This window comes from Ruditapes philippinarum, unplaced genomic scaffold (genome assembly GCF_026571515.1).
Source record: "Ruditapes philippinarum isolate M1 unplaced genomic scaffold, ASM2657151v2 ctg3121_1_1_1_1, whole genome shotgun sequence".
NCBI classification, from domain to species: Eukaryota; Metazoa; Mollusca; class Bivalvia; order Venerida; family Veneridae; genus Ruditapes; species Ruditapes philippinarum.
This window is the reverse complement of record NW_026865823.1, coordinates 67,103-91,958: the sequence shown is the minus strand read 5'-3', so window position 1 is coordinate 91,958 and position 24,856 is coordinate 67,103. Positions and strand designations below refer to the sequence as shown.

At 29.0% G+C, this 24,856-nt stretch overlaps 2 protein-coding genes across 2 annotated transcripts; both read left to right on the top strand.

Moving 5' to 3' along the window:
• Nucleotides 1-1,286: 1,286 nt before the first annotated feature.
• Nucleotides 1,287-2,841, top strand: LOC132730424 (complement C1q-like protein 4). Its single transcript, XM_060716344.1, has 2 exons — nt 1,287-1,621; nt 1,894-2,841. The coding sequence occupies exons 1-2, from the start codon at nt 1,342-1,344 to the stop codon at nt 2,337-2,339; spliced, it is 726 nt and encodes a 241-aa protein (XP_060572327.1). The 5' UTR covers nt 1,287-1,341; the 3' UTR covers nt 2,340-2,841.
• A 17,607-nt stretch (nt 2,842-20,448) lies between these two features.
• Nucleotides 20,449-22,306, top strand: LOC132730423 (complement C1q-like protein 4). The gene is made up of 2 exons (XM_060716343.1): nt 20,449-20,770; nt 21,032-22,306. The coding sequence occupies exons 1-2, from the start codon at nt 20,488-20,490 to the stop codon at nt 21,472-21,474; spliced, it is 726 nt and encodes a 241-aa protein (XP_060572326.1). The 5' UTR covers nt 20,449-20,487; the 3' UTR covers nt 21,475-22,306.
• The last annotated feature ends 2,550 nt before the right edge of the window (nt 22,307-24,856 follow it).

Genomic DNA, 24,856 nt, shown 5'->3' with positions numbered 1-24,856 from the left:
TAACGAAAACACGTCATCTATTGATAACAGGAAAGAAACATGCAATAAACCAACAACGTATGAACGGAGCACGTGTAAATGCATGCACTGAAAAATAATGAACAATGATAATGTTAATGTCAATAATCATTCAAACACCCTTCACATTATTGCCCTATCAAACAAATAGGGCTTCCGAATGCATTATAACAAGCTATATGGAAGACATAAAAAAGAAAACATACAAGTCGTACATATGAAGTCAGATATGATGTCAATTTCAGGAAAATTACATTTTTGCATAATATAGTTCAACACATTTTACCAATTCTCTTTTTATGCATGTTAGAATGGAAATAGATATTCAAGCGTTGTAATGAAAAATGCATGATTAATCATTCAAATACTTTTTTTAATTCTCGAAGGCCGATAAGCCTGAGCGATTATCTTTCTCTAACCGTTCATTATTCTACAACAACGCATTCAAACTTGATATCAATTTCTTAAACAAACTAACTTAAAACCAAAAATTATTCATTAAAAAGCAGAATTCTTATCTAATCAAGCAACAAATATTTCAATATTCTAAATACTCTATATGCATTTTTTTTTTCAAAACCGTTTATCCTAGACCAGACTATATAGATTTATATTTTTTTTAAAAAAATGCATATATAGTATTTAGAATATTGAAATATTTGTTGCTTGATTAGATAAGAATTCTGCTTTTTAATGAATAATTTCGTGTGGTGATTTGAAAACAAATTGTATATTTAATATTTTACCATATTAATTAAAGCATATAATGTGTTTTGAAATGTTTGTACATAGCCTGAGCTAGCTATATTTAAAAGAGATATCGTTAAAAGAATTATCGTATATGTATTATTTAGATAATGAAAATTTACACTCGTGTTCGGAGTGGAGTCTTTACACAAAATAGTGTACAGGGAACATGATCGAAACGTTTCGTTGAGTTAATGTACTTTAAAGCACCATATATAAAAGCGACAAGAAAAAAGAACAAACGAGCACATATATTTTAAACCGACATTAACTTGTAAATATTGCATTTACCATATCAAATCATTAGATCCTTCGCATAAAAATTGCATAGTCACCTAAGAAAACATTTTATTAATTTAAAAACAAATCAGAGATGAACATCCGAAAAAATATGTGTAGTTTAACGTCACAAAGATTGAAATGTTTCATTGATTAAGTGCGTAATATATGAATGACGTGAAACCAGCCAATCGTATTACAAACCAATGAACGATGTGATACAAGTGTATAAATTCGCTTGCAGCAGACGATAAATTACAGTTTACGTATCAATAGACGCAAATACACAAACACAGGATGAATCGTGCGTTCGTTTCAGTTGTGATATTCTTATCATTACACTTGTCAAGAGCTACACCTCTTGGTCATGTATTATCAAAGGATAATGGAAAAATATTTTTTAAAAGAACATTAGTTAATTACCAAGATGAAATTACTTCATTAAAAAACAATATTGCTGCTTTAGAAGAGAGAGTTACTAAATTAGAGACGGGAAAAGCTTCTCATGTTATGTTATCGAATCAATTTGAAAATATTAGCAGTGGAATCATCGAGAATCATAAAATAAGTAAAAGGGGTAAGTTTTTGAGCAATATTAATTTCATCTGCTATTTTTAGATAAAATCATTAAAAGCCATATATGTTGTTTTTTCTGAATGTTTGTACGTATCATTTCGCAATTCAAATTTTCATTAAAACTACACACAAGTTGCATACTAACAAAAAGAGCTAGTTTACTTTTGTTATCAATAAAAATATGAACAGAGAAACAACTGTTTAAATTGCCTACAATGTTTATATCACATTATCTTATACAATATATAGTAAAAACATTTATTTTATTTTCAGCAATTTTTCGACGAAGAAAAATTTTCAGACCAGAAGTTGCATTTCATGCGACACTGACGAAACCTTCTGCTACGGTCAAAATGTTAGAGAATATAGTCTTCAACAATGTCATAACAAACATCGGTCACGCATACAACCATCATACTGGGGCCTTTACTGCACCTACACATGGAACTTATACGTTTAACACAAATATTGTTGCAGAAAGAGGACATTATATTGAAGCAAGTATTGTCCGTAATGGTGAAGTGGCTGTTTCAGCAATCAGTGATCATAGATTTTCACATGATGGAAAGCATTTTACCACGTGGGATCAAGGAAACGCAGTCGCGATTTTAAGATTGAATAAAGGGGACAAAGTGGCCGTGACATTACAATGGCCTGAGGGAAGCCACGCTATACACGGTAGAGGAAAATCAAGTTTCTCTGGATATCTACTGAGATAGGACAAACTGTTATTTGAAGTTAATCATGACTATAGCTATGTCCGATTTACACACGGACGTTATCGGTTAGACAGCAAAAAGGTTAAAGAACACCATGTGGGACAATTAGACACTATAACAATCGGTGGTACGGAGAGAACGTCTAATTATTTATAGATATTGATCCAGATATCAAAAAATGAAACGGGATGAGAAGAAAGCGATCTTATAGTCAACTGTTTTGGATAGATGGTTGTTAAGATAATACAGCTTCAATAGTTCCAAGCTTACAAACAAAAAATGACTAAAATGTTTTGATGAATAAAGATAATACATGTATAGAATAGAATCCAGTATGTTAAAGTCAGTACAAGCAAAATTTAGTGAATATTACATTAGATGTTCTAAATGTGAAAAGATGCATTCGACTGACATTTGATTTAATCAGCAATAGAACGTATTTATCATTTTAGCAATTTATGTTTATTGTGATATTTATTTTATAGTGTAATAGTCATTTAATCTCAAATGTTTTCTATATCGTATTTATATACATTTATTTATCACTTACCTTTGCAATAATAAATTATTGTTGATATTGCATGCATCGTTTAATAGTGTACATTGTATAATGTTATAGCGTTTTTGACATGTTTTGGAAGATATAATTTTGTTGTACTTTGATGCGTTAGTGCCAAACTATTTTAGCGCAGTTGATATAATTGCCTTGATTTATACATAATTTAATGAGTTATATTTGAATAAGCTTTGATATAATGAAAGGATTCTGTATTTTATTTTATTTGTTAGTTTAACATATTCTGTATAATAAATGACTCATTTAGATTAACGTATATGTTTGTGTTATATTCTAAATCATGTCAGAACATAATAGTTTGTATAACGATCTGCCGGAATAACTTGTGAGTTCATGATCATTGTGTTGCGTTAGTAATCAATATAAATTCTAGTTTATAAAACGTGCATTGAGATTTTCTTGTTTCTGTAAACAATGTTTGTTGAGTGTAGAGGTTTTCCTGAACGAGTTGAATATCTTTTTCAATGCGTTCAATAAATTTAGTATTGAATCTACACGATAATATTCTATTTATAACATACCTAAAATAAAAGCGTTTTACTGTTAAAAAAGAGTCATTCTTTCTTGACCTGCCTATAGTGTAACTCTAACATTTCTAACTAGCACGCCTTAACGCTATGTTTTTTATATATAACGCAAATGAAGTCCCGTCGAAGTGTTATTACACTTAGTCTAATGTACATGTATTATCATTTTTATTAAATACAGGATATTGTATGAGTGTAGGTTCAATACTGAATGTATTGAACGAGTTAAATAAGATTATATTATGAGAGTCTGTGAGCAAAATATTATTTTATTGATCGAGTTCAATAAATTCAGTAATGAATATAATATTCTATCTATAAAATAACCAAAATAAAGACTGTTTAGTATGCAGAGGAACTATTCTTCATTGATGCGCCTATAGCGTAACTGATAAATGGGTTTATTATACATGTATACTTATAAATGAAATTTTGATGAAATAAAATGCGTATTTTTGTTTTTCGTATTTTCACCATAAAAATCATTTTTCACTGCAGTAAAACATATTTTCATTATATTCACTGGTGTCTTGCCGGACTACGTTTCTTCTAAATTCAGCCAATACACAAAATTTAACGGAAATTCTTCCTATTCATAAGGTTAAAAAAGAGAAAAATTATATAACAAAGCAACAGAAAAATCAAATTTATTTCTATTTCATGTAATACACTGGCTTATGTGATAAATATAATATGAAGTTCCGGTTTAAATTGTCATTTTATGGATCCACAGTTTAATTTATAGGAACAGAAAAGAACATTTATTTTATAAGATTAGTACCATAGGTACATCTTCGTAACATATTTACAAAATTGACACATTTGCATGTAATAAATTTATAAATATATTTATTTATCAGTATACATACAAAATGGCGGCCGAAGTAATAGTAAACATTTTTAAAGTTGAATAATAATTGTGTGCAAGAAACTTATGGATTCTTTATTCCAAAATTCTAGACAACAATTTATAAATTTCTAGGACAGCATTTAATTGTTTTATAAGTATTTTTTTAAAGATCTGTTACCACTTTTCACTGTCCAAGCATGAAATGTAATAAAATAAATGAATTAAGAAAGCTGATAAAAAGTATTTGTTACAGGTTTTGTGGGAGAATTTTCCTATTATTTTCTGTCAAGTTTCAAGATGAAAGCGTTGTTCAAAGTATTTACCCAAAACAAGTTAGACTGTTCGTCGAAGTTGACACATTACTTTATGACGCTTATTCACCATTAACTATCCAATGCATATGACGATGACCAATTGCAAGTGTTCAGCAAAAAACGTAGGGAAAATTTTTTATAATTAATATCATAAAGCATTATGTAAATATATGGGAAGTCCTTAAACTTTAATCTTGTCATAAGGATAACAACATATGATTTTAGATTTAATATTTTCCCTTGTTTAAAACATTTATTTTGCTGTAAAAGTTATTGGTAAACAATATTTTACGATAGAATATTGGTTACTCAGGAAAAACTTAAAAAACGAACAGGACTTGATAAATGCTTTTAACTATTGGCTTGTACCGCAATGTGCCTTCTATAAAACAAGTTTTTGCGTCTACACGAATCTTATATTTTAATCTTTTAATAGCATATATGAATATACATGTACCTATTCAACATTTGTCCACCTAAATGATAAGTCGTATCATTCTTTTAGTGGAAGACATTTGAAATATAGGATGGTCAGTAATTTATGATATATTTTACTGTATTTTAAATCATACAATTGAAAGAATGCATGTATGTGCGAGGTCATCTCTAAATGTGTGAACGATAGCAGTTAAAACTTTTGAATGGAACATATTATTTTGATTTCATTTTACGTGCGTTAACAAAGGCATTGTTTGTGAAAGTATATCTTGATATCATCATAAAAATATGATAACAGCATGACTATGCATTTTTACAAATTTAACCAATGTCAACAATTTATGACATAAAATAGGAAAGAATGATACAATATTTTACTGAAAATTGCTTGCACTTTTAACAATTTAGATGCACTTTAAACGTTCTATTTAATTGCATTTCAAACAAACGATGGATTAGGGAGTGACTTCAATATTGGCTCGTATACTAAGTCACGAAAATCCGTAATTGATTACCTTGTAAAAGAAAAAAGTAATTTTCCAAATATTTGAAATTTTATCGTATATTCTATAAACGAATGGAGTGACCATATTTCTATTATTTTTTCTTCGTTTTGTAACTATACTCACCTGGTGATGCACTATAAAGAAGCAAAAAGCACATAAAGAAAAAGTGAGATTCAAAAAACCAAAACCATTTTTAGAAAAAAACTTTGAGAACAAAATGATGAAATTTCAGCTGAAAATTTGTTGGTACAATGTAATGTAATTTGTAAAGAACATAATTTCAATGAATCTGACTGTTTTTTCGATAAAAGTAGTGTATTAATTACGAAACTTGAAATTTCAGACGCTGTAAAATCTCCTATTTACTGAGTGATTGCCGCTGTAAAGGCAATTATTGCAAATTTTGACCTTTAGTTAGTATTTTAGGCGGATTGAAAGTGCCCTTTGAAATGTGTGTATTACTTTATTTGTTTACTTGACTTTATTTTACTTTTTAGTACATTGTCAATTTTTCATTAAATAAGGATGAATCTCAAGGCACGCTGCTTTAATACATTAACAACTAAGGTTATTGTTTTTCAGGAGAAGAGAATTAAAAGTGGATTCCAGAATTGCCAACAAATAGAAACAGTTGATAACTCTAACTACCTGGGCACTATTTTCAATTATACTGGCAATTTTGCTTTAAACCAGGAACACTAAATGACAAGGCCTTAAGGCATTAAATGTATTACTGTATAATTGTAAAAATATTATATTAAAGATATTTTTATTGACGTAAACAGTAAACCTAAACTCAAATGCCAGCTGATCAATTCATTTCTAGGTTCTTTCTTAAATTACTCTGCTGAAATATGGGGACAAATTGTCTAATTCACCTTTTTTGCATCAGAACAAGTACATGCAGTGATCATTTAAAACAATTCATACTGATAATGTATTGATGAAAAAGTTTATGAATAAAATGTAGCTGATTGTGAACATGGAAATTATAACTGTGTTTCAAATTTTAAAAGATCATTGCATACATACTGTTTTGCTGATTGTTTTTGAAATAGTGATTAAATTATTTTCAAGTATATTTAAATAAATATTTATTGATAAGTGTATGCAAGTTTGGCATGATAATTTAAAATAGTAATAATTTACAACTCTATACCTTTTACCATGTATTTTAAGAACATATCTAATATATTATCCATGTCTACTATATCTACATGTTTGTATCTGAGGATATATATATATAAATAAAACAGTATAAACATTTCAAAACACGTGACATTTATTAGCGTAAGTGTTTCCGTCTTGTTAATCCAATTAACTCATGAATGTATAAACAAAACAATACAGAAGAAACAAACGAATTTGGGAATTCTGTTTCTAAACAGCCTACATAACTTTCGGAAATCCACGTGACAATTGAAGAACCTTATATCTCTGATTCAAAACTGATACACACAACGGGGGATGTAGCTGAAACTTTAAGAACGAATGATTTTATCGCTTTTTAAATAATGATATATTATAAGTGTAATGTTATTCATGGGGAAATTTGAGTTTGTTTTAACATTACCCACAATGGTTCTTGAAAACTGACATACAAAAAAAAATTGATGAAATACATGCCGCAAAATTCCCCATAATGACAGTCTGAAAATAGCAAGAAAACATAATGAAAACTACTTTCAAATGAAGTATTCTTAAAGTACTTCCTCGTTTTAAACTGTTTCATTCATTGTTGAAAATGCACGTGATAAGAAAGAAAGTTACAGCACAACGAACAGTATTTTAGACACTTTAAACACAGCTATATGCTTAAGTAAAAGCCAAAGGTTACAATTCATAATTTCACGATTTGTGTTTTGTATATAGATAACAGAGACATTTTCCCCTTAAAGTCTTAAATTATATGAAAACAGCACGAGTGTACAGTTTCTGAATATTGCGCCGATTATAGCTTTACTTATTCCATGTAATTATAAACATATGTTATATGTACATGTTTAATAATATACATTATTGATGCATTTATGATAACAATGTTGTAATGATGCAAGGGTCAGCAACCAGATTTTTACCGATATACATGAAAATAGTTTACTGTACATTAGAGATATAATTTGTTTTGTGAAGCATTATGCAGGTGAAGCTAAAACATATATAAAACATTAAGCAAAATTAACGTCACCGAAATGTGTAAGATCTTTTCACGCTTAAAACGTTTTTGTTCATCAAACTGCATAGTTATATTATTAAAATGTTAACTTGATGACATCTCAAAGATCTTTTTTATTTGCGTCGGTGGTTTTGATAAGGGCGATTCATATTTAACCTTAATATCAAAAAGCGTAGGGATATTTCAATATATGGTTAAGGGCTCAAACATGTTATTTAGTTGAGAAAATGTAAATCACATGTAAACCTTAACCAAACATTAAATTCCTTTTTATCTGAATATATCTTGACAATTATTAATCTTAAGATAGCATGTGTAATGGGAGTGGTGGTCTTGTAGTTAAGGTATCTGTCTATCAAGCCGAAGCTTTAATTTTAAAAAAAAATATGAATTATGTTTTTTTCCAACCTGATAGATTTAAGTCAGTACATCCTAAATATTGTTATATTGTGATGTTGCTGAAAATATGTGTATTAAGCATTGGTGCAATAGGTTAGATAAAAACAACAATACTGAATAAAATGTTTATTCAGTCTATTGCGTTTACAGCACGTCGACATCAACAAAGTCATAAATATGATAATACGTTTGTGACAACATCGACATCGTTAGTTATAATAGCATATATACAAGTTAAACAATCTAAGATAGTGTTAAAAACGCTACAGTCAGATAAAGGTGGAGTTAAAAACTACAAAAATAACGATATACCTGTACATGTAATTTTTGTTTCTCATTTAATATATTTCATATTATGTTTGCTTACTTATGAATTCAAATACACGTCATAACTCTGCACCTTGTAATATAAAAGTACTCTAGTAATGCTTTTGATATGATGGCTATGGTACATTTAATCTGTGACGAAGCAATTTAGTCGATCACAGAGAAATTAGAGGTGAATTAAATGTAAATAATATGTATTTTTATGACTACTTCGGTACTTTGATAATTAGAATATCATTACTACTTATTTTAAACTGTTTAAACCTCCTAAATGTCGTTTAAAAATGAAATCAAATCCTAAAGCTTGAATGTTTGTACTAAAATATTTTTATTTGGTTGAATAATTTTAACTTTAAATGCAAAACAATGTTTTCGAGATGAAACATTTATTTTGGTTTTTAAAGAAATTGAAAATACCAAACATTTTATCCAACGCAAAGTCTAGTGTTAACCTAATTAGGTTGATAGAATCATTATAGCTCTAGCAGTTCCTGTAGTCACTTCCGGTATGTGGTCAAATAGTCGTCTGTCGGTTTCGGACACTTTCGAGTGTCAAGTGTTCGCCCGTTTGGCGCGAGATTGACCAGACCTGTGCTTGAAAATTTGAGAAAAAAATTGCAGATCAATGTCGATAGACTTTATGAAAGAGACATCGATACAAACAATCGTATACAAATTACTAATAAAATGAATTAATTCATAACTATCCGGTTTTGTGGCAAACCATATCGGCGTGATATCAAAGGTCGAACTTTTATTCTGGTTTTCACAGAACCGCATATTCCGTACAGGGTCATTAACTAACACTGTATCAATTATATAACGCTTTTTTTCTACCTTCCACATCCCCATTTAATATGTACAAACTATGAATTAGCTGAAATAAAACACATAGGAAATACAAACTTATCTCATAAGATTATTAGTAGTAGTATTATCAAAGGAATAAAGATCGTTTATAAATTGAATTCTCAAATATATACGTTGCCGAGGATAAAATCAAATTAATGAATGAATTAAAGAAATTACTTTTAGATTTAAATTTTACATGATTATTTTTAAAAGCTTGATTGAAGTGTTGAAATAAACAATCATGAAAGGCATTTACACTTAAATTACATTCAGTCTTCAACAATAAAAATGATATAATTACTGCTGAGAAAATAATATGTTAGCGAAATATATACGTGCAAGAAGCATGCATGGATTTCTGTACTCTTTTCATTACATATAATTTAATATAAAAATATTTAGTACTTATGTGCATCAAAATAAATTAATTCATTTGTATCAATTAAATTCCTTTACTCTTTGGTTGTGTTTCCTCTGAGCATAAGCTTTACAATAGAAAAGCATGCTTCATGCCACCTTGAACAAGGACATTACATTTTACAATACGGATAAAAAAAAGTTGATATCCTTTAGTTTTAATCATACGAGTTGCTTGATGTAAATTCACGATTTCATTATGTCATTCTACAATTTTACAATGAAACAACTACTATGTCTTTCTACATTTAAGTATTAAGTGACAAGAGATAAAAGTATCCCATTTCTTCAAAAATAATTGAACTAGAAAAATAGTTTTGTTTAATACACTTTTTCCAAATATATCACATTCATACTATTTGAAAATCAAATACGACGATATACTTGTGGTATAGTTAATGAGCGTGTGAATGAAACGAAGGTTGTAGTAAGGTTCCGCCATCTATATAATATCCTGCCTATAAAACTCGCGAGATTAATTGACAGTATTACGTGATAGAAAGACAGTTGTTAAATACGAATATGTCCTTCAAGGACATCACTCATTGTAGTGTTCATAATAAGTTATAAAATAATAGGTACGCCTTTCATTAGATGAGCTGAAGTTGACGTAATAAAATATTCAATCCTTTATGGCAAATAAATTTAAATTTAAACGGATTATCACATTGACGAACTTAATAGATATATAACTAGGAAGTCGTTTGTGGTGCATATAAAATGTTTAAGTATAAAAACCGTAAAAGAATCGTATTTAATACAAGATGCATGAGCGTTTTTTTACTTTCCACACAAATTAAATCTAGTCATATTGAATTTAGTGTACTAATTAATAAATCATGTTTCTTACAGTTTTGAAAATTGTATTTTAGTGTTAAACAATTTAAATTTTGATTCGTACAGAAAACTGAAATAGCTCTTCAAATAAATTTAAAATTGCCACATAAAATGAGTTTTGATATATGAAACTAAGTGGTAATTGTTAAACAGTTAAATTAAATGAATTGTGATTGTTAAATATTAATAGGAAGCTGAATAGTGGTTGTTAAATGGTTATGTGAAACCGAATAGTGTTTGTTAAATGTTTATGTGACAATGAATAGTGGTCGTTGGCTAATTGTATGAAATGGAATAATGATAATTAAATATATGTAATTAGTATAATACTGAATGATATTTCTTTGATACTCATATAAAATTGAATGGTGATTGTTGGTTTTCAATAGTTTTATCTCACTGAAGGTTGATTATTTATTGGTTATATCGAGGTTGTAATATGTTTTAGAACAAATCGAGTTTATAAATGTAAAGACAAATTGGGTAAGAGTGTTTGGTTGATTGCATTAATGTAAAATTGCTAGTAAGAATGCATATTTTACAATCATTTAGCACTATCTGTGAGATTGACATTAAACTCTGCCTCGTTTACTTCAAGATTTACCACCCTCTTTCGAAGTGCTTCAATCTCTTGGCTTAGCCCAATTATCTTATCTGCGACACCCTCCTTGGTAATATATTTGCCTTTGTCAATCGGTACTCCTGTTGAACATTGTAACACAAAGCATATTATAACAAGGACATCGCTTATACTTATATTATGCAATTACATTTAATTTCATTGATAATTTTTACTATCAGTTTCTTTACTTCATTAGATTATTGATATCATTTACGGTTTGCTTTCACATATATGGTGTACAAGTGAATATAATATTGCGTCCATTATGGTATATCTAGATTGTGATAAAGATTTCAAATATCTACAGAACTTATTCGACCTTTAAATACCATTTTTTAAATACTTAACAATTCTCCAAATTTTTATTATATACAATGTACGGGTTTAAACAATAGTCCGTTTATAAAGAAAAGTATTAAAAAAACATTTACATATTTTTCTAAATAAAGGAGTTTATACCAATATGTAAACTGTACAATACTGTAAGCAATCTTACCTTTGAACATTTGAATAACATGTTGCAGCATTACAAAGAAAAGACCAAGTGATTGCTCGCTCGAAGCACGTCTGTACTTATGTTTTACTATATGTGTACTTGAAAATGTGTGGCTATGGAATTGCTTCAAATTCATGTTCACTGCTATTAATCATTAACAATAAGATATACATGTATAAATTCCATAGAACCCACGTAAAACAATATTTGTGTCAGCGATATTTGTACTTTTAGATTATAGAAAAAGATGAACAATGTGACGTAGAGTTTATAAATATTGATGCGGTACATTCTTCTCTGTTTTTGCCATTTCAAATAAATATAAACACACGAAATAAATATTCCTTCACTTGTATACTTAGATGATGTAAGCAAATCATGTTTATTATCATTATCATCTTTTTGCACATGAAAACATTATATGGTGTGTTCAAATAAATTATTATAAAAATTATAAAACAAATAAACAAAAAGCAAAAAAAGCAAAGATTTTCCAACAACTCTTAGGATAATAATTGTGTAATTTTGATTTATGAAAAAGAGACGACAACATATTTCATCATGTCTTTTAGAATAAGTTATTTTATATTTCTTAAAGGTCTACTTACAACAGTGATTCATTATGTATTTAAAGTGTTTAAAAATAGTCATGACTGAGAGAAACTGTGATACCTAGAAAAAGAGGAAAAAACGTATATCCTGCTGCATTTTAAACACCACCCAGAACATTCCCCGCGTTCTTCCTGGCTTATCTGCTGTATCAAAAATCCTTGCATTTCACAATTAATTATTTAGTATTTCTGAGCTAACTGTAATACCAGAATGTACTCTTAGAAAAGTATAAAAAAATAACATTTACTTTCTCAATTTTATACATGTAATTATTATACTAATTTATTTATGAATTTATTTATGAATATATCAAATGATGATAAAGACGTTACGTTAACTGATTCAGAGTCCTTAAACACTTGACTTTTACATTACCATTGTGCTACTCTGGACTTTGGATTCTTTCATTTAAGGATGCTGTAAACCAGCTAACGGAATGTAGACGTTTTTATTAGTGGGTCACTCATATCAGTGTGATTAAAACAAAAAAAGAGCAACCTAATAAAGGGTAAAATGTGTGAGTCATTAACATTCATGAATTGTCAAAATAAAGGCAGTTACTGAAATTTGATATATATAAATAAACGAAACAAACCATATTCTTCTATAAATAATATTATAGCTTTATCCAAACCACAAAACTGTCACATTAAAACTTCATTTATGATTAACTGAAATAAATTGCATATTAAATTATAGTGTGCTAGAAATAGAATATGCAGCGCGAATCAATTAAGAATATACGTGCATTTATTCCCGGAAAGACATTGATTAAATCATATAGAAAAAGTTTGGATTTTCTTTACATTTGTAAGATCCATTAAGGCTTTTCCATCAGAGATGATTATGCAATGTAAAGTTTAAATATGAAGAAAAAAAGGACAGGACATCGATGACGAATTGTGCGCTACAATCATGTTTTGTCTGTCTGTCTGTCTGTCTGTCTATCAAACAATGTAGAAAATAAAACAATCCGTCGATAGTGCTGACTTGATCTGATTGTGTATATTTGATAAATGGAAATTTCTGTATAAGGAGAAAATCTGAAATGTTTTAGATTATCATTGTTTTCAGTTATGATTACATTATTATTATTATACATTATCATAATTAGTAATTTTTGTTTTCTTTCCAATCAAACAATGTAAAACGTGAAATGATGCATCGAAAGTAGAATAATTTGTAATTGAGTAATTCAAAAGAATTTACCAATAGTTGTAAAGCACCGACATATGTAAACAGTATGAATTTCTTAGATTATAAACAACAAGAAACAGAAAACTATGTGTCATCATTACTTTCACTTTTGCATTAGTGTTGGGTTTTTTCTATGCATGTCACATTCATTTATTCCAGTAACAAAGTCATTGAAAGAATATGCTTAGAGCGGCAAACGATATTTCAAGTATTTCCATGAGAACCGCACCACCAGATATTACCTCTCAGTCAGCTTAGTAATAATGAATGCTAAAAAGGAGGGTCCTAATGAACTTATGAATGCGCGACAAACTCTAAGAAGCAAGTAGTGAGTGTGACTTATGCATGCACAATTTCATGTCTTTTTCCTAAAATAATGTTTTGCTTTTCGAAAGAAAAAATGTTGGCAGGAAAAAACACGCACCTGATAAGAAACATGTATAGTTCACTGAAATATTATTTTAACATCCGTTGTTGGCAAAACAAACAGCTCATATCCACAAAATGCAGCGATGTTATTGGTGAACATATGTAGCTTGAAGCACATGTATATCTATTTTGCCGTATGAAAATTTCATGTAACATTTTCGCAATGAAATGTAAATATTAACGAATCATGTCAATCTCTTTATATGGTTAAAGTAATAAGTTTATAAAATATATCACATTATGGTGCATTTATGATTACATCACATTTTGTTTTAATAATTTTAATAAAACATGGTTCACCTACATCCTGCTAGCGTCAACTGATTATATATCTATGCGACAAATAGCCTTGCAGTCGGATCAAGCTTTGATCTGTTTTCCAGATAAATGATGTATGATTTTTTACAGATTGAAAGATAAACAAACCCATTTCAGAATTGAATTATGTTAAGTGTTAAATGAGGAAGTTTACAAATTATGTTATAATTACGAATAATTTAAGGAACAGGTAACTGTAAGGTATAAATTATGTCAATGTCTCAATTTAGTCTTTCCAAGTCAATCGTTAACATCACAGTTAAATGTTCAAGTTATTAATAAGTAAAAAACAATATCTTTCATTGGATATAATTAAGAAACAATTAAAACGATTTGAAATGTTATTTCTGCTTTTCATATATGGTTATTGCAAATGACTTATTCAAAAAATAGACAGATTATATAACTGAATCATAATAATGTTTGAATATTGATTTTGTTGGTCAATGTCATTAAGAATTAAATGATATAAATTTAATATGCCGTTATCTAAACATAAATTGAGTCCAAATATTAAAGCCGTAGATGTAATTTCATTATCATCCAAGCAGAAAAAACAGTTGGATCGACATACAAAATAATCTCTCCACGACAATTCTAAGTTCAGCAATTACTTAAAAGTACGTATATTACCCGCAAATTATGTTTAAGAGATCAATAGTAAATTATATTTAATTAATGAAATAACATAGTATTAACATTGACACGATGAATTAATGACACTTACATGTACATCCAATCTTTTGCACGTCGACTTACATTCCATTCGCTATGTATTGTATGAGGGACGAACGAAAACTCGTCTCATATCAGCTCATATAAAAACAATTTAGCTTTATTATATTTTCGAAAAAGTTGTTATGCAGTGAAAAAAACGTGTTTTAGATTGAGTGGATAGCTTCACTTAAACAGAATGACAGTAACGGCTATAACATGACAGACAGTAGGATTATCCAATATGTAAAAGAACAGTTGAATGTGAAGCGCATGTATTAATGTCATGCAATAAATATCAATACAATATATTTTCTTTGTAGGCGTGTTGTAGCACATTTTGCTTATAATAAACATAGTATAATTTTAACTTGATTTAAAGTTAAAAAAAAGGATAAGTAAGAAGAAAATTACACGTCAACACCAGGGATGTTTATGTTATTTTATTATCTACCGGTTTCGACCTACCGTAAGGTCTTCACCAGGATGAATGTTTGATTTAAAGCTGTGTGATTGTTAGATGTATGTTAATACCAAGTCTATTGTAATTCTATTACATAATGGTCATATGTATCTTTCATTCTATGCTTCATGTATGTGTATAATACATTTGGAAGTGACTCAAATTAATTAATTATTAAAAGTAGACATTATTATCTTTTATACAATATAAAATGTCTGAAAGGCAAAGCACTCAAGACAATGCACATACAGTTTAATAATATAAAAGAATAAAAAAAATGAGAATTTTAATACAGTTTTTCATGCATCCATTGAATCAACTTTATATTACGGTTGAATGTTATTGAGATTATAGATATTGAGATTTACTAAATCTTTTGAATTGTAACGCATCAATTTGCAATTTTACGATGAGTAACGCAGCTATTTAAGCAGAATCTAGTTGTTAGCCTTGATGTGTATCTCGTGTTATATGAGAAAGTATTTTAATTGTAGAAAAAATAATAAGTACATTAAAATTTATATAATGAATATCGATTTAGGGTCTTTTTAAAAGATATTGAAACTGTTGATTTTATACTATTTGTCAATTTGTTAAAAAAGTATTTTGACACATGAAATTTAACTGAATCTTTAGACATACTATACGGAAATAATGAACTATACATATTTTGTCAACCTATTTATATATCATTATACGAGATGTTTATATTTAAATGATAAACGTTATGTTTAATCTAATTTGTATGCAGTAATTTTGACAACGTGCATATTTAACACGTATTAAATAAGTTAATTTATATATCTACCATAATTAACTGAAGTGGGTGGGAGAAATATTTGATTTAATGGGCGCAATTTAAAATAAATTTTAATATAAAAAAATGTAAGTAATTGAGAACGGTTGGGATAGTATCTTTGCCAAAGTGCTGTGAAATTCAAAGTATGACGAATACCTTTCACGAATATAATTATTAAAAATTAAATAAATTGAAAAAATAACCCGATAAAAATACCTTTACTTTACTATAAAACAACTGTTATCTTGTGTTTGTCTTTTCATTTTCTTTTAACAACTTGACTCAAAGTTTTGCTTAACTTGTAAGTGGCGCTTATTGGTGCGCTGATAAAATTTGAGGGCAAAAAATTTGATTGATTACGGCAAGAAGTAGAAACATCAAAAACGAAAATAAGATAACGAAGTATTCCAAAAAGTCCTATGTTACCCTCATTCAAACATTCCTCTCGGTCGATGCAATTTAAATAAATCGTATATATTTATTAAGAATAGAGCAGAACAGATTTGTACAATTATACATCGTCATATAGATATAAACATTTTACAATGCATGTTAACATAAATTGCAAGATCAGATCTTAACATGTCCCTTTCAACTATAAAGGATGAATTATTAATCTATTTCAATTATATCTACTATATCTAAGGTATTCTATGAAACATCGCATCTCTTACATACAAGGTTAAATTTAGAAATATACTTCTATTGTCTGATTAAGGATAAAACGTACGATATAGTTTCTGTAAGAGTAGGTATGCATAATATTTACAAACCAGGTGGTGATTTGAAAACAAATTGCATTTTTTAATATTTTAGCTATTGTATATTTTCCTTTTGAAATGTCTGAACGGTTTTGACATATAATTAAAAGTTGTATAAATACCATTTAAGACAACTTTATTCTTAGTGTCGTTTACACTTAATCTAATCAAGTTTGTCCTTATTTTTCATAACTGCTGCTTTATTAAACTATGGGTAAGCTATATCTATTAAGCGGAGGATTTTGTAACTTAAACTGGTTTAAAAACAATTTTAATACAGCTACTCCGGAAAATAACAAGACCAGAGGATAAAAACGCTTGTATTAAAACTTTTACATTCAATAAAGATATGACGTCATTAAACTATTCACCTTTTAATATTTTTGACCAAGGAGGATATGCATGAGTTGTTTTCAATATAATTTTATTTGATCGAAGATGTATCATCGAAACTCCTTTATTAGGGATGGATAAAACACATTTGATCTTTTAACATCTTAAGAAGAAGGCGTATCAAAATGCAACGCCTTATTTCAGAATATACTTTTTTCTGCATCAACAAAATGCAGCAGTTTTTCAACCCATATATAGTCGGGAACACTACAAGTAGTGTTAAATCACCGCTATCTACTTCATGAACCGCAGTTACGATTGGCCAGTGCATTATGATAGAAAATGTTTTTTTTTATGTTCGCACAATATGGATAAACTGAAAATATTGCAGCTTTGATTTTGACAGATGTTAACTTTTGAAAGAACGCTACCATTAACCCCCTAAGATACAATCTCTAGCAAAACTCATCATTCAAATATAATTGCTTAATATTCGAGCGTAACGAACACTATTAGATTGTGATAATAGTGTAAAGAAAAGAACACGTTAAATAGTAAAAAACAACAACAACAAAAAACACACACACACAAACAAAAAACAAAACGTTAACATGCAATCTATTATTGTTGTCGTTCAATAGGATGACAAAAGAAATTTACAAAAAACCAACCTTGCATAAACAAAGTTTGTGTAAAATGCAAGCACTGCCAGGTATTTTAACAAGACCCGTAGTTTTCTCAATTGCCCAATTGAAGTACCAAAATGATGTGTAGATATGCGATAAAATCACTGTTTACGATCTATATTTAGACTTGTGACGTAAACATTGAAAATGAGTTGTGCTTAAATAACTATGCACAATTTAGCTTGATAACAGGTAGGTTTTGTTGATGTCGTGTTAGAATCGAAATAATATATCGCAAGCAGTGATTCTATCTTTTTATAAAAATCACTTTTGTTGTTCGGATGCGCAGCATTATATCACTCCTGCTACGCCCTGTTATAAAATTCTTCAGATCCCAATTCCAAACTAAGAATTAATTTAACGATGAGGGCACTGTTGAGGAAAAATAATTTCTTATTTATTTCTGAAATAAACAATGATGATAATAATGTAAACAATCAACTAAACTAAACTAATCCAAAATGATTTATTAATCCACCTTTGCATAAAGTAGTATTAAGGTAATATTAGACAACCTTTGCCAAATAAATTAACACTAGATCAGACTATATAGGTTTAAATATTTAATAATAAAATCTGAATAACTTAAAGAATTGCCTAAATGGTGAGTTGTTTAAATCATACCGCTAATACACTTTAATTGACAGACGATAACTAATTTTATTTATGTAATTACTATGAACCAAAAATATTAGCCGTTGTTTATCGTTTTAAAAGTCATTGAAATGTTCTATTCATTCCCTAAATCAGTATACGTAATTCACAACTTCATTTTATGATTGTACAATTTATGTCAGCAATGAGATCGCTACATGTTTGGTAACAAGTACTACATGAACAATGTACGGTCGTACCTTTTTATGGATGATATCGCTTAGGTATCACCGCACATAACAACAATGTTATTGTAACATTTATGCTTATTCGACTGATGTTGATGACAATACTGATGATGATGATGACGATGATGATAAAAGCAGTGATAACCCAGCTTTACATACAAAATTCCAAAGACTCACAGCCCATTGTAGTTGACAATTTTATTTGGCAAACTTGGCATAAACGATATGCCTTTGTTTCCATACAATAATAATTTGAAAGTGGTTTAGATAATTGGTGACACTACAAACATATTTTACTTAAATATTTTGTACAACAAGCAATATGAAATTTTCGTATACTTTTAAACTTATAAAAAAACTTCTTCTTAGGGTCAACTATATTTAAAGCAATTCTGGTATCTATTTCATAACAGATGATGTTTATTCAGTAACATTTCTAGCAGTTCTCGTATTTTACTAACAGTAGCAAATACATTCTATTCCAATGAACAATAATAAGCAACTAAACTGCATTTTTTTGCCATTTTCATTTATGCGTAAGAGATAGTAAGATTTTGAAATACTCTTACAGTACAAATTCGCTATTTTTCAATCATAAACAGCAAACTTATTATAGCATAGAAATAACAGGTTTGGGTAAATCTTGTTCTAATAATTGATAATGTTGTCAAGTTTAAAACTTAAGAGAGTAAAGGCCTCAACAGACGGTAGGATTTTTAAGTACAACACCAATTAAAGCAAAGATGTACAAGCAAATCTTCATGTGTGAAGGCTACTATTTCTTGATTTCGTAAACCTTAAGTCTAGATGTAAGGGATAGGACATGTTCTATTTTGAAAATCTTGTCGTACAGATTTCTACAGACCTCCCACAATGACAGGTAACAGATAACCAAATTATCTCCTGATGATGGATGTAATGAATGAAATTCCAGAGCAATTAGGGCTTAAAGGTAAACATGGTAGAAATATGGGGTAAAAAAAGGTTGAAAACACTCTTCTGGAGACCTAAAGTTGTGGTATGTTCGAATCCCAAATTGTTCCAAAATGATTATGACACGGTATTCAACTGTTCTCTAATCAGGGGAGGTAGCTTGTAGGCGGTCGGATAGCTCAGTCAGTAGAACTGCAGTATGGTATATCGAGGGTCCCATGTTTGAGTCTCGGTCAGGCTGCACATTAAAAATTAACAATATTTTTTTTTAAAAATTGAGGTTAGTAAAGTATGTAGGGATCAATTGGGAGGGATTTTTTAGGGAAACCTGAGATGATTCCTACAATGCAGAATTACCGTCTGGATGCAAGTGTTGTATTGCTTTGAAAATTGTACATTTTATCCCTAATTAGTGTTGTACAACTAAATCCTACCGTCTGTTGAGGCCTTAACATAACCTGAGCTAGAGAAGTCGTTAAAGTTATCAAGTTGAAATGTAAAACACTCGTGGTCTTTACACAAGAAGATAATAAATATATCGAGAATACGTGTCATTGAACGCACCATGTCTTATGACATATGACTAATTCAATCAACATTGATTATTTGCTTTATATTTTGAATGACATTTTGAAACACGCCTCTAATATGGAGTGTATAAATATCTTGCAGCAGACGATCAATTACATTTTACGTTTCAATAGACGCAAATACACACGCAGGATGAATCGTGCGTTCTTTTCAGTCGTGATATATTTAATGTTACATTTATCAAAAGGAACACATCTTGGCCATGTAAAATCAAAGGATAATGGAAAAATGTTTTTTAAAACAATATTAGTTAATTACCAGGATGAAATTACTTCATTAAAAAACAATATTGCCGCTTTAGAAGAGAGAGTTACGAAATTAGAGGAGTCGGAAAAATCTTCTCATGTTATGCTATCGAATCAAGTTGAAAAAACTGGCAGTGGAATCGACACAGATCATAAAATAAGTAAAAGGGGTAAGTTTTAGAACAATATTTATGTCATTTGTTAAAGATAAAATCATTAAACGTTGTAATCAATTTTTCATTATTGTGTTTTACGTAACATTTCGCAATACACATTTTAAGTAATATATAGCACACGTTGAATAACAACAAAAAGTGCTAGTTTACTAAAAGTAACAACTGTTTTTGTTTTTTTTTTCAATTGCATACAATGTTTGTTCCGCGGAAACGTAAGTAAACTATATAGTAAAACAAATATTTACTTTTTTTCAGCAATTTTCCGACGAAGAATTCGCAAACCGGAAGTTGCATTTCATGCGACACTGACGAAACCTTCTGCTACGGTAAAAATGTTAGAGACAATAGTCTTCAACAATGTCATAACAAACATTGGTCACGCATACAACCATCATACTGGGGTATTCACGGCACCTATACATGGAACTTATACGTTTAACACAGACATTGTTGCAGAAAGAGGACATTATATTGAAGCAAGTATTGTCCGTAATGGTGAAGTGGCTGTTTCAGCAATCAGTGATCATAGATTTTCACAAGATGGAAAGCATTTTACCACGTGGGATCAAGGAAACGCAGTCGCGATTTTAAGATTAAATAAAGGGGACAAAGTGGCCGTGACATTACAATGGCCTGAGGGAAGCCATGCTATACACGGTAGAGGAAAATCAAGTTTCTCTGGATATCTACTGAGATAAGAAAGCACTAAAGAAAACTTGAACTAGACTGTAGATTTATTAATAGATGGATGTTATCTGAACAGCATCAAACAGGATAAAAACAACATGTAGGGAACTTAGGTACTATATTAGGTTCTAACGGCACTACATTTTAACAGTCGATGGTACGGGTGTATTATAGGTACGGAAAGTCTTATTATCTTAAGATATTGATTCAGAATAAGAAATAAGACAAATTAAGAAAAAAAGATGTTACGGAACATTGATACGATAGTGTGTTGTAAAGATGACACAGCTACGAGCGTAACAAGATTTATTTTATGTACAACAATTGAATTAAAGATATTTTTAGGAACGGAAACGAGTATGTAAAATTCATTACAATCAAATTTAGTGAACATTACATTGGACAGTGTGAATGGATGCATTTTACTGACATTAGCCTTATTCAGCAATAGAACGTATTTTTTATTATAGCAATAAGTGTTTATTGTAATGAAATATTCAAATTAATTTATCGATCTCGAAGTTTCACTATATGATATTTATGTTTATTTACGTATATTTCTTTATCCTACACCTATGCAAAATAATAATTTATTGTTTACATTGCATGCATTCTTATTAGTTTATATTGCAAAATGATAAAGCGTTTTTGACATGTTTTGGAAGATATACCTATGTTTTACGTGCCAAACTATTGTAGCGTAGTTTATATAATTGCTTTGATTTATACCTAATGTAATGAGTTATATTTTAATAAACTTTGATATAAAGAAAGGAAGCTGTATCATTCATGTTATTTATTTGTTAAACATATTGTGTGAAATGAATGATAAGTTTGAATTAACGTTTATGTTTGTGTTATATTTTAACCTCTTATTTATGAATTATGTCAAAATACAAGATTTGAAAAAAACGATCGAATTTGTGATTTCATGATTATTGTTTTACATGTTATCAATATAAGTTCTAGTTTAAGACACGTGTCACACTCTCGTGAATTTGGATTACTATTTTTTAAAATATGATAATAAATAGGAAAGGTTATAAAAAGTCATTTTATGGAACATTAATTAATTTAATTATATACATACCTAGTGACTATAGGGGTAATAGTATATTTATTTACAACCTTAAAATACAATTTATGAAACAGCATGTGGCATTTATGTATTAAATTTTCGTAAAAGTCATAAAAAAATTATGTTTACGAAACATAGGGAGCCCTTTTTCAATAATCTGGACACATGTTTTATATTATCTGGGGTTAAAGCTCACTGCTTCATGTTATTTTGTTGTAATAAAACCATAACCATTTTTTTCTAAGACGATATTGACATAAAATAAAATGAATAAATTAAGATTGCTTATTAACAGTATTTAATACATACACACACTATTTTGGAGAAATACTACTCAAGAAATTCCCAGAGATAAATACGATGTTTGATTGCATTTATCATAAAATGTTAAATCTGTTCGTGGGAGATCATGTGACACTTATTCATCATCAAGAATATGGCAGGCATCCCATACATATGATGATGACAAATCGCAAGTGTTTAGTTAAGGAAAAAAGGAAAATGGTTATAATTTAAATAGTATATCAATATCGATGTGAAGCCCTTAAACTTTTACACTCAACATTGCATAAGGATAATTACATATTACATTGAATTTAATATTTTCCCTTATGCAAAACGGTTTTTTTTTGTTTTTGTTTTTTTAAACAAATTTACCCCACTAGATCAGGTATTTGGCAATAAGGAAAAACTTTTTAAAATACAACGCCCACTGCTTGTAATCACGTTAAAAAATTTCTAGGCTTATTGGCTAATAACACAGTTGCCCGTATGGTTTAATTATGTTTTGCGTCTCCACGGAGTTGATATTTTAATATTTCCATAGCATATATGAATCAATCTTAGTTAACTTTCAACTACCTGCATTTAAGTTAGCATTATTCTAATGTGTAAAAGCCAAATGAATTTAAAGTGGGCTGTCTGCAATTTATGAAATATTTGATGGTATCTTGTACTTATAAAATGGAAAGTGCATGTGCGAGATCATTTCTGTGAATGTAAAAATAGACATTTATAATAGGTATTTTTCGTAATAACAGAGATGATTAAATCTAAAGTTTGTCAGTAATTTATAAATTGACTCAAACAAATCATAAAATATAAGTAAATACATAATGATGATTATTATTATATGATTTCTAGTGACTTATAGGCAAACGGGGCCGGTTGCTAGGACATTTTCTTCTTGTAAGAGATATGCACATGTCACGATAATAAAATATTTACTTACTTTACTTTACTTTAGTTTTCTTTAATTTATTTTACTTTACTTTCCTTTACTTTACTTTCCATTCCTTTCCATTCCCGTTCTTTACTTCACTTTATTTTACTTTATTTTACTTTACTTTCCATGCCTTTACTTACCATTCCTTTCCATTCCTTTATTTTACTTTTCTTTAATTTACTTTACTTTAATTTTCTTTTCTTTTCATTTTCTTCCTTTCGTTCCTTTACTTTCTTTACTTCACTTACTTACTTGATAACCCTGGTCTATTTATTCTGGAGACAACAGTGATATACATGATCTTTGTTGTGAATTACAGATTTTATTTTGTTTGGATTGCATATTGAGCTTAAAGTTAACAAAACATTCAGCATAATTCACATTGCAAAATTTGCAAAATCATATTATGTTCATAAATCTCCTTCTTATAATTATATTATTGCTTTATGGTGCGAAAAAATAATAAAATCGCAAAAGAACTTATTTTGCGTTGGCGGAAATGATTTCGTTATTTTAATTAAGAAGGTTCACATTTATAACCTTAAAATCAGAATAACGTACGATGACTTAAATGCTTAGTTAAGATTTCAAACAATTATTAAGTTCGCAAAATGTTAGACAGATTTTGTTTGATCTTTAATATGTTAAAAAAGTAATTCAATAAATCGGTGGCCTAGGGGTTAAGGTTTCTGCCTCTTGACCACATTGTAGGCTCGAGCACTACGGGGTTCCTCATATGATACCAGTCAGGAAGCTTACTCGAGCGTTGTTCAAATACGGTTCAAGCTTTATTTACAACCGACGCTTAAACTACAGTAGAATATTTGTCCGTTCGACTTTGTTAATTACTTTTATGTTAATAAAATAAATAAATAAATAAATTGATAAAAAATAAATTAATTAATGTTAATACAAAAATCAATCAATTAATTAATTAATTAATGCTTATTCCAAATTTAAAATAAGACATCATAACGTTGTTTTTCGGCTCGGCTTACGCCGACAAATTAGATCAAACAAGCCATTAATTGTTTTCATCAAATACATTATACAGTCGTTACATGTAAAAGTTGAAATCAGATAAATATTA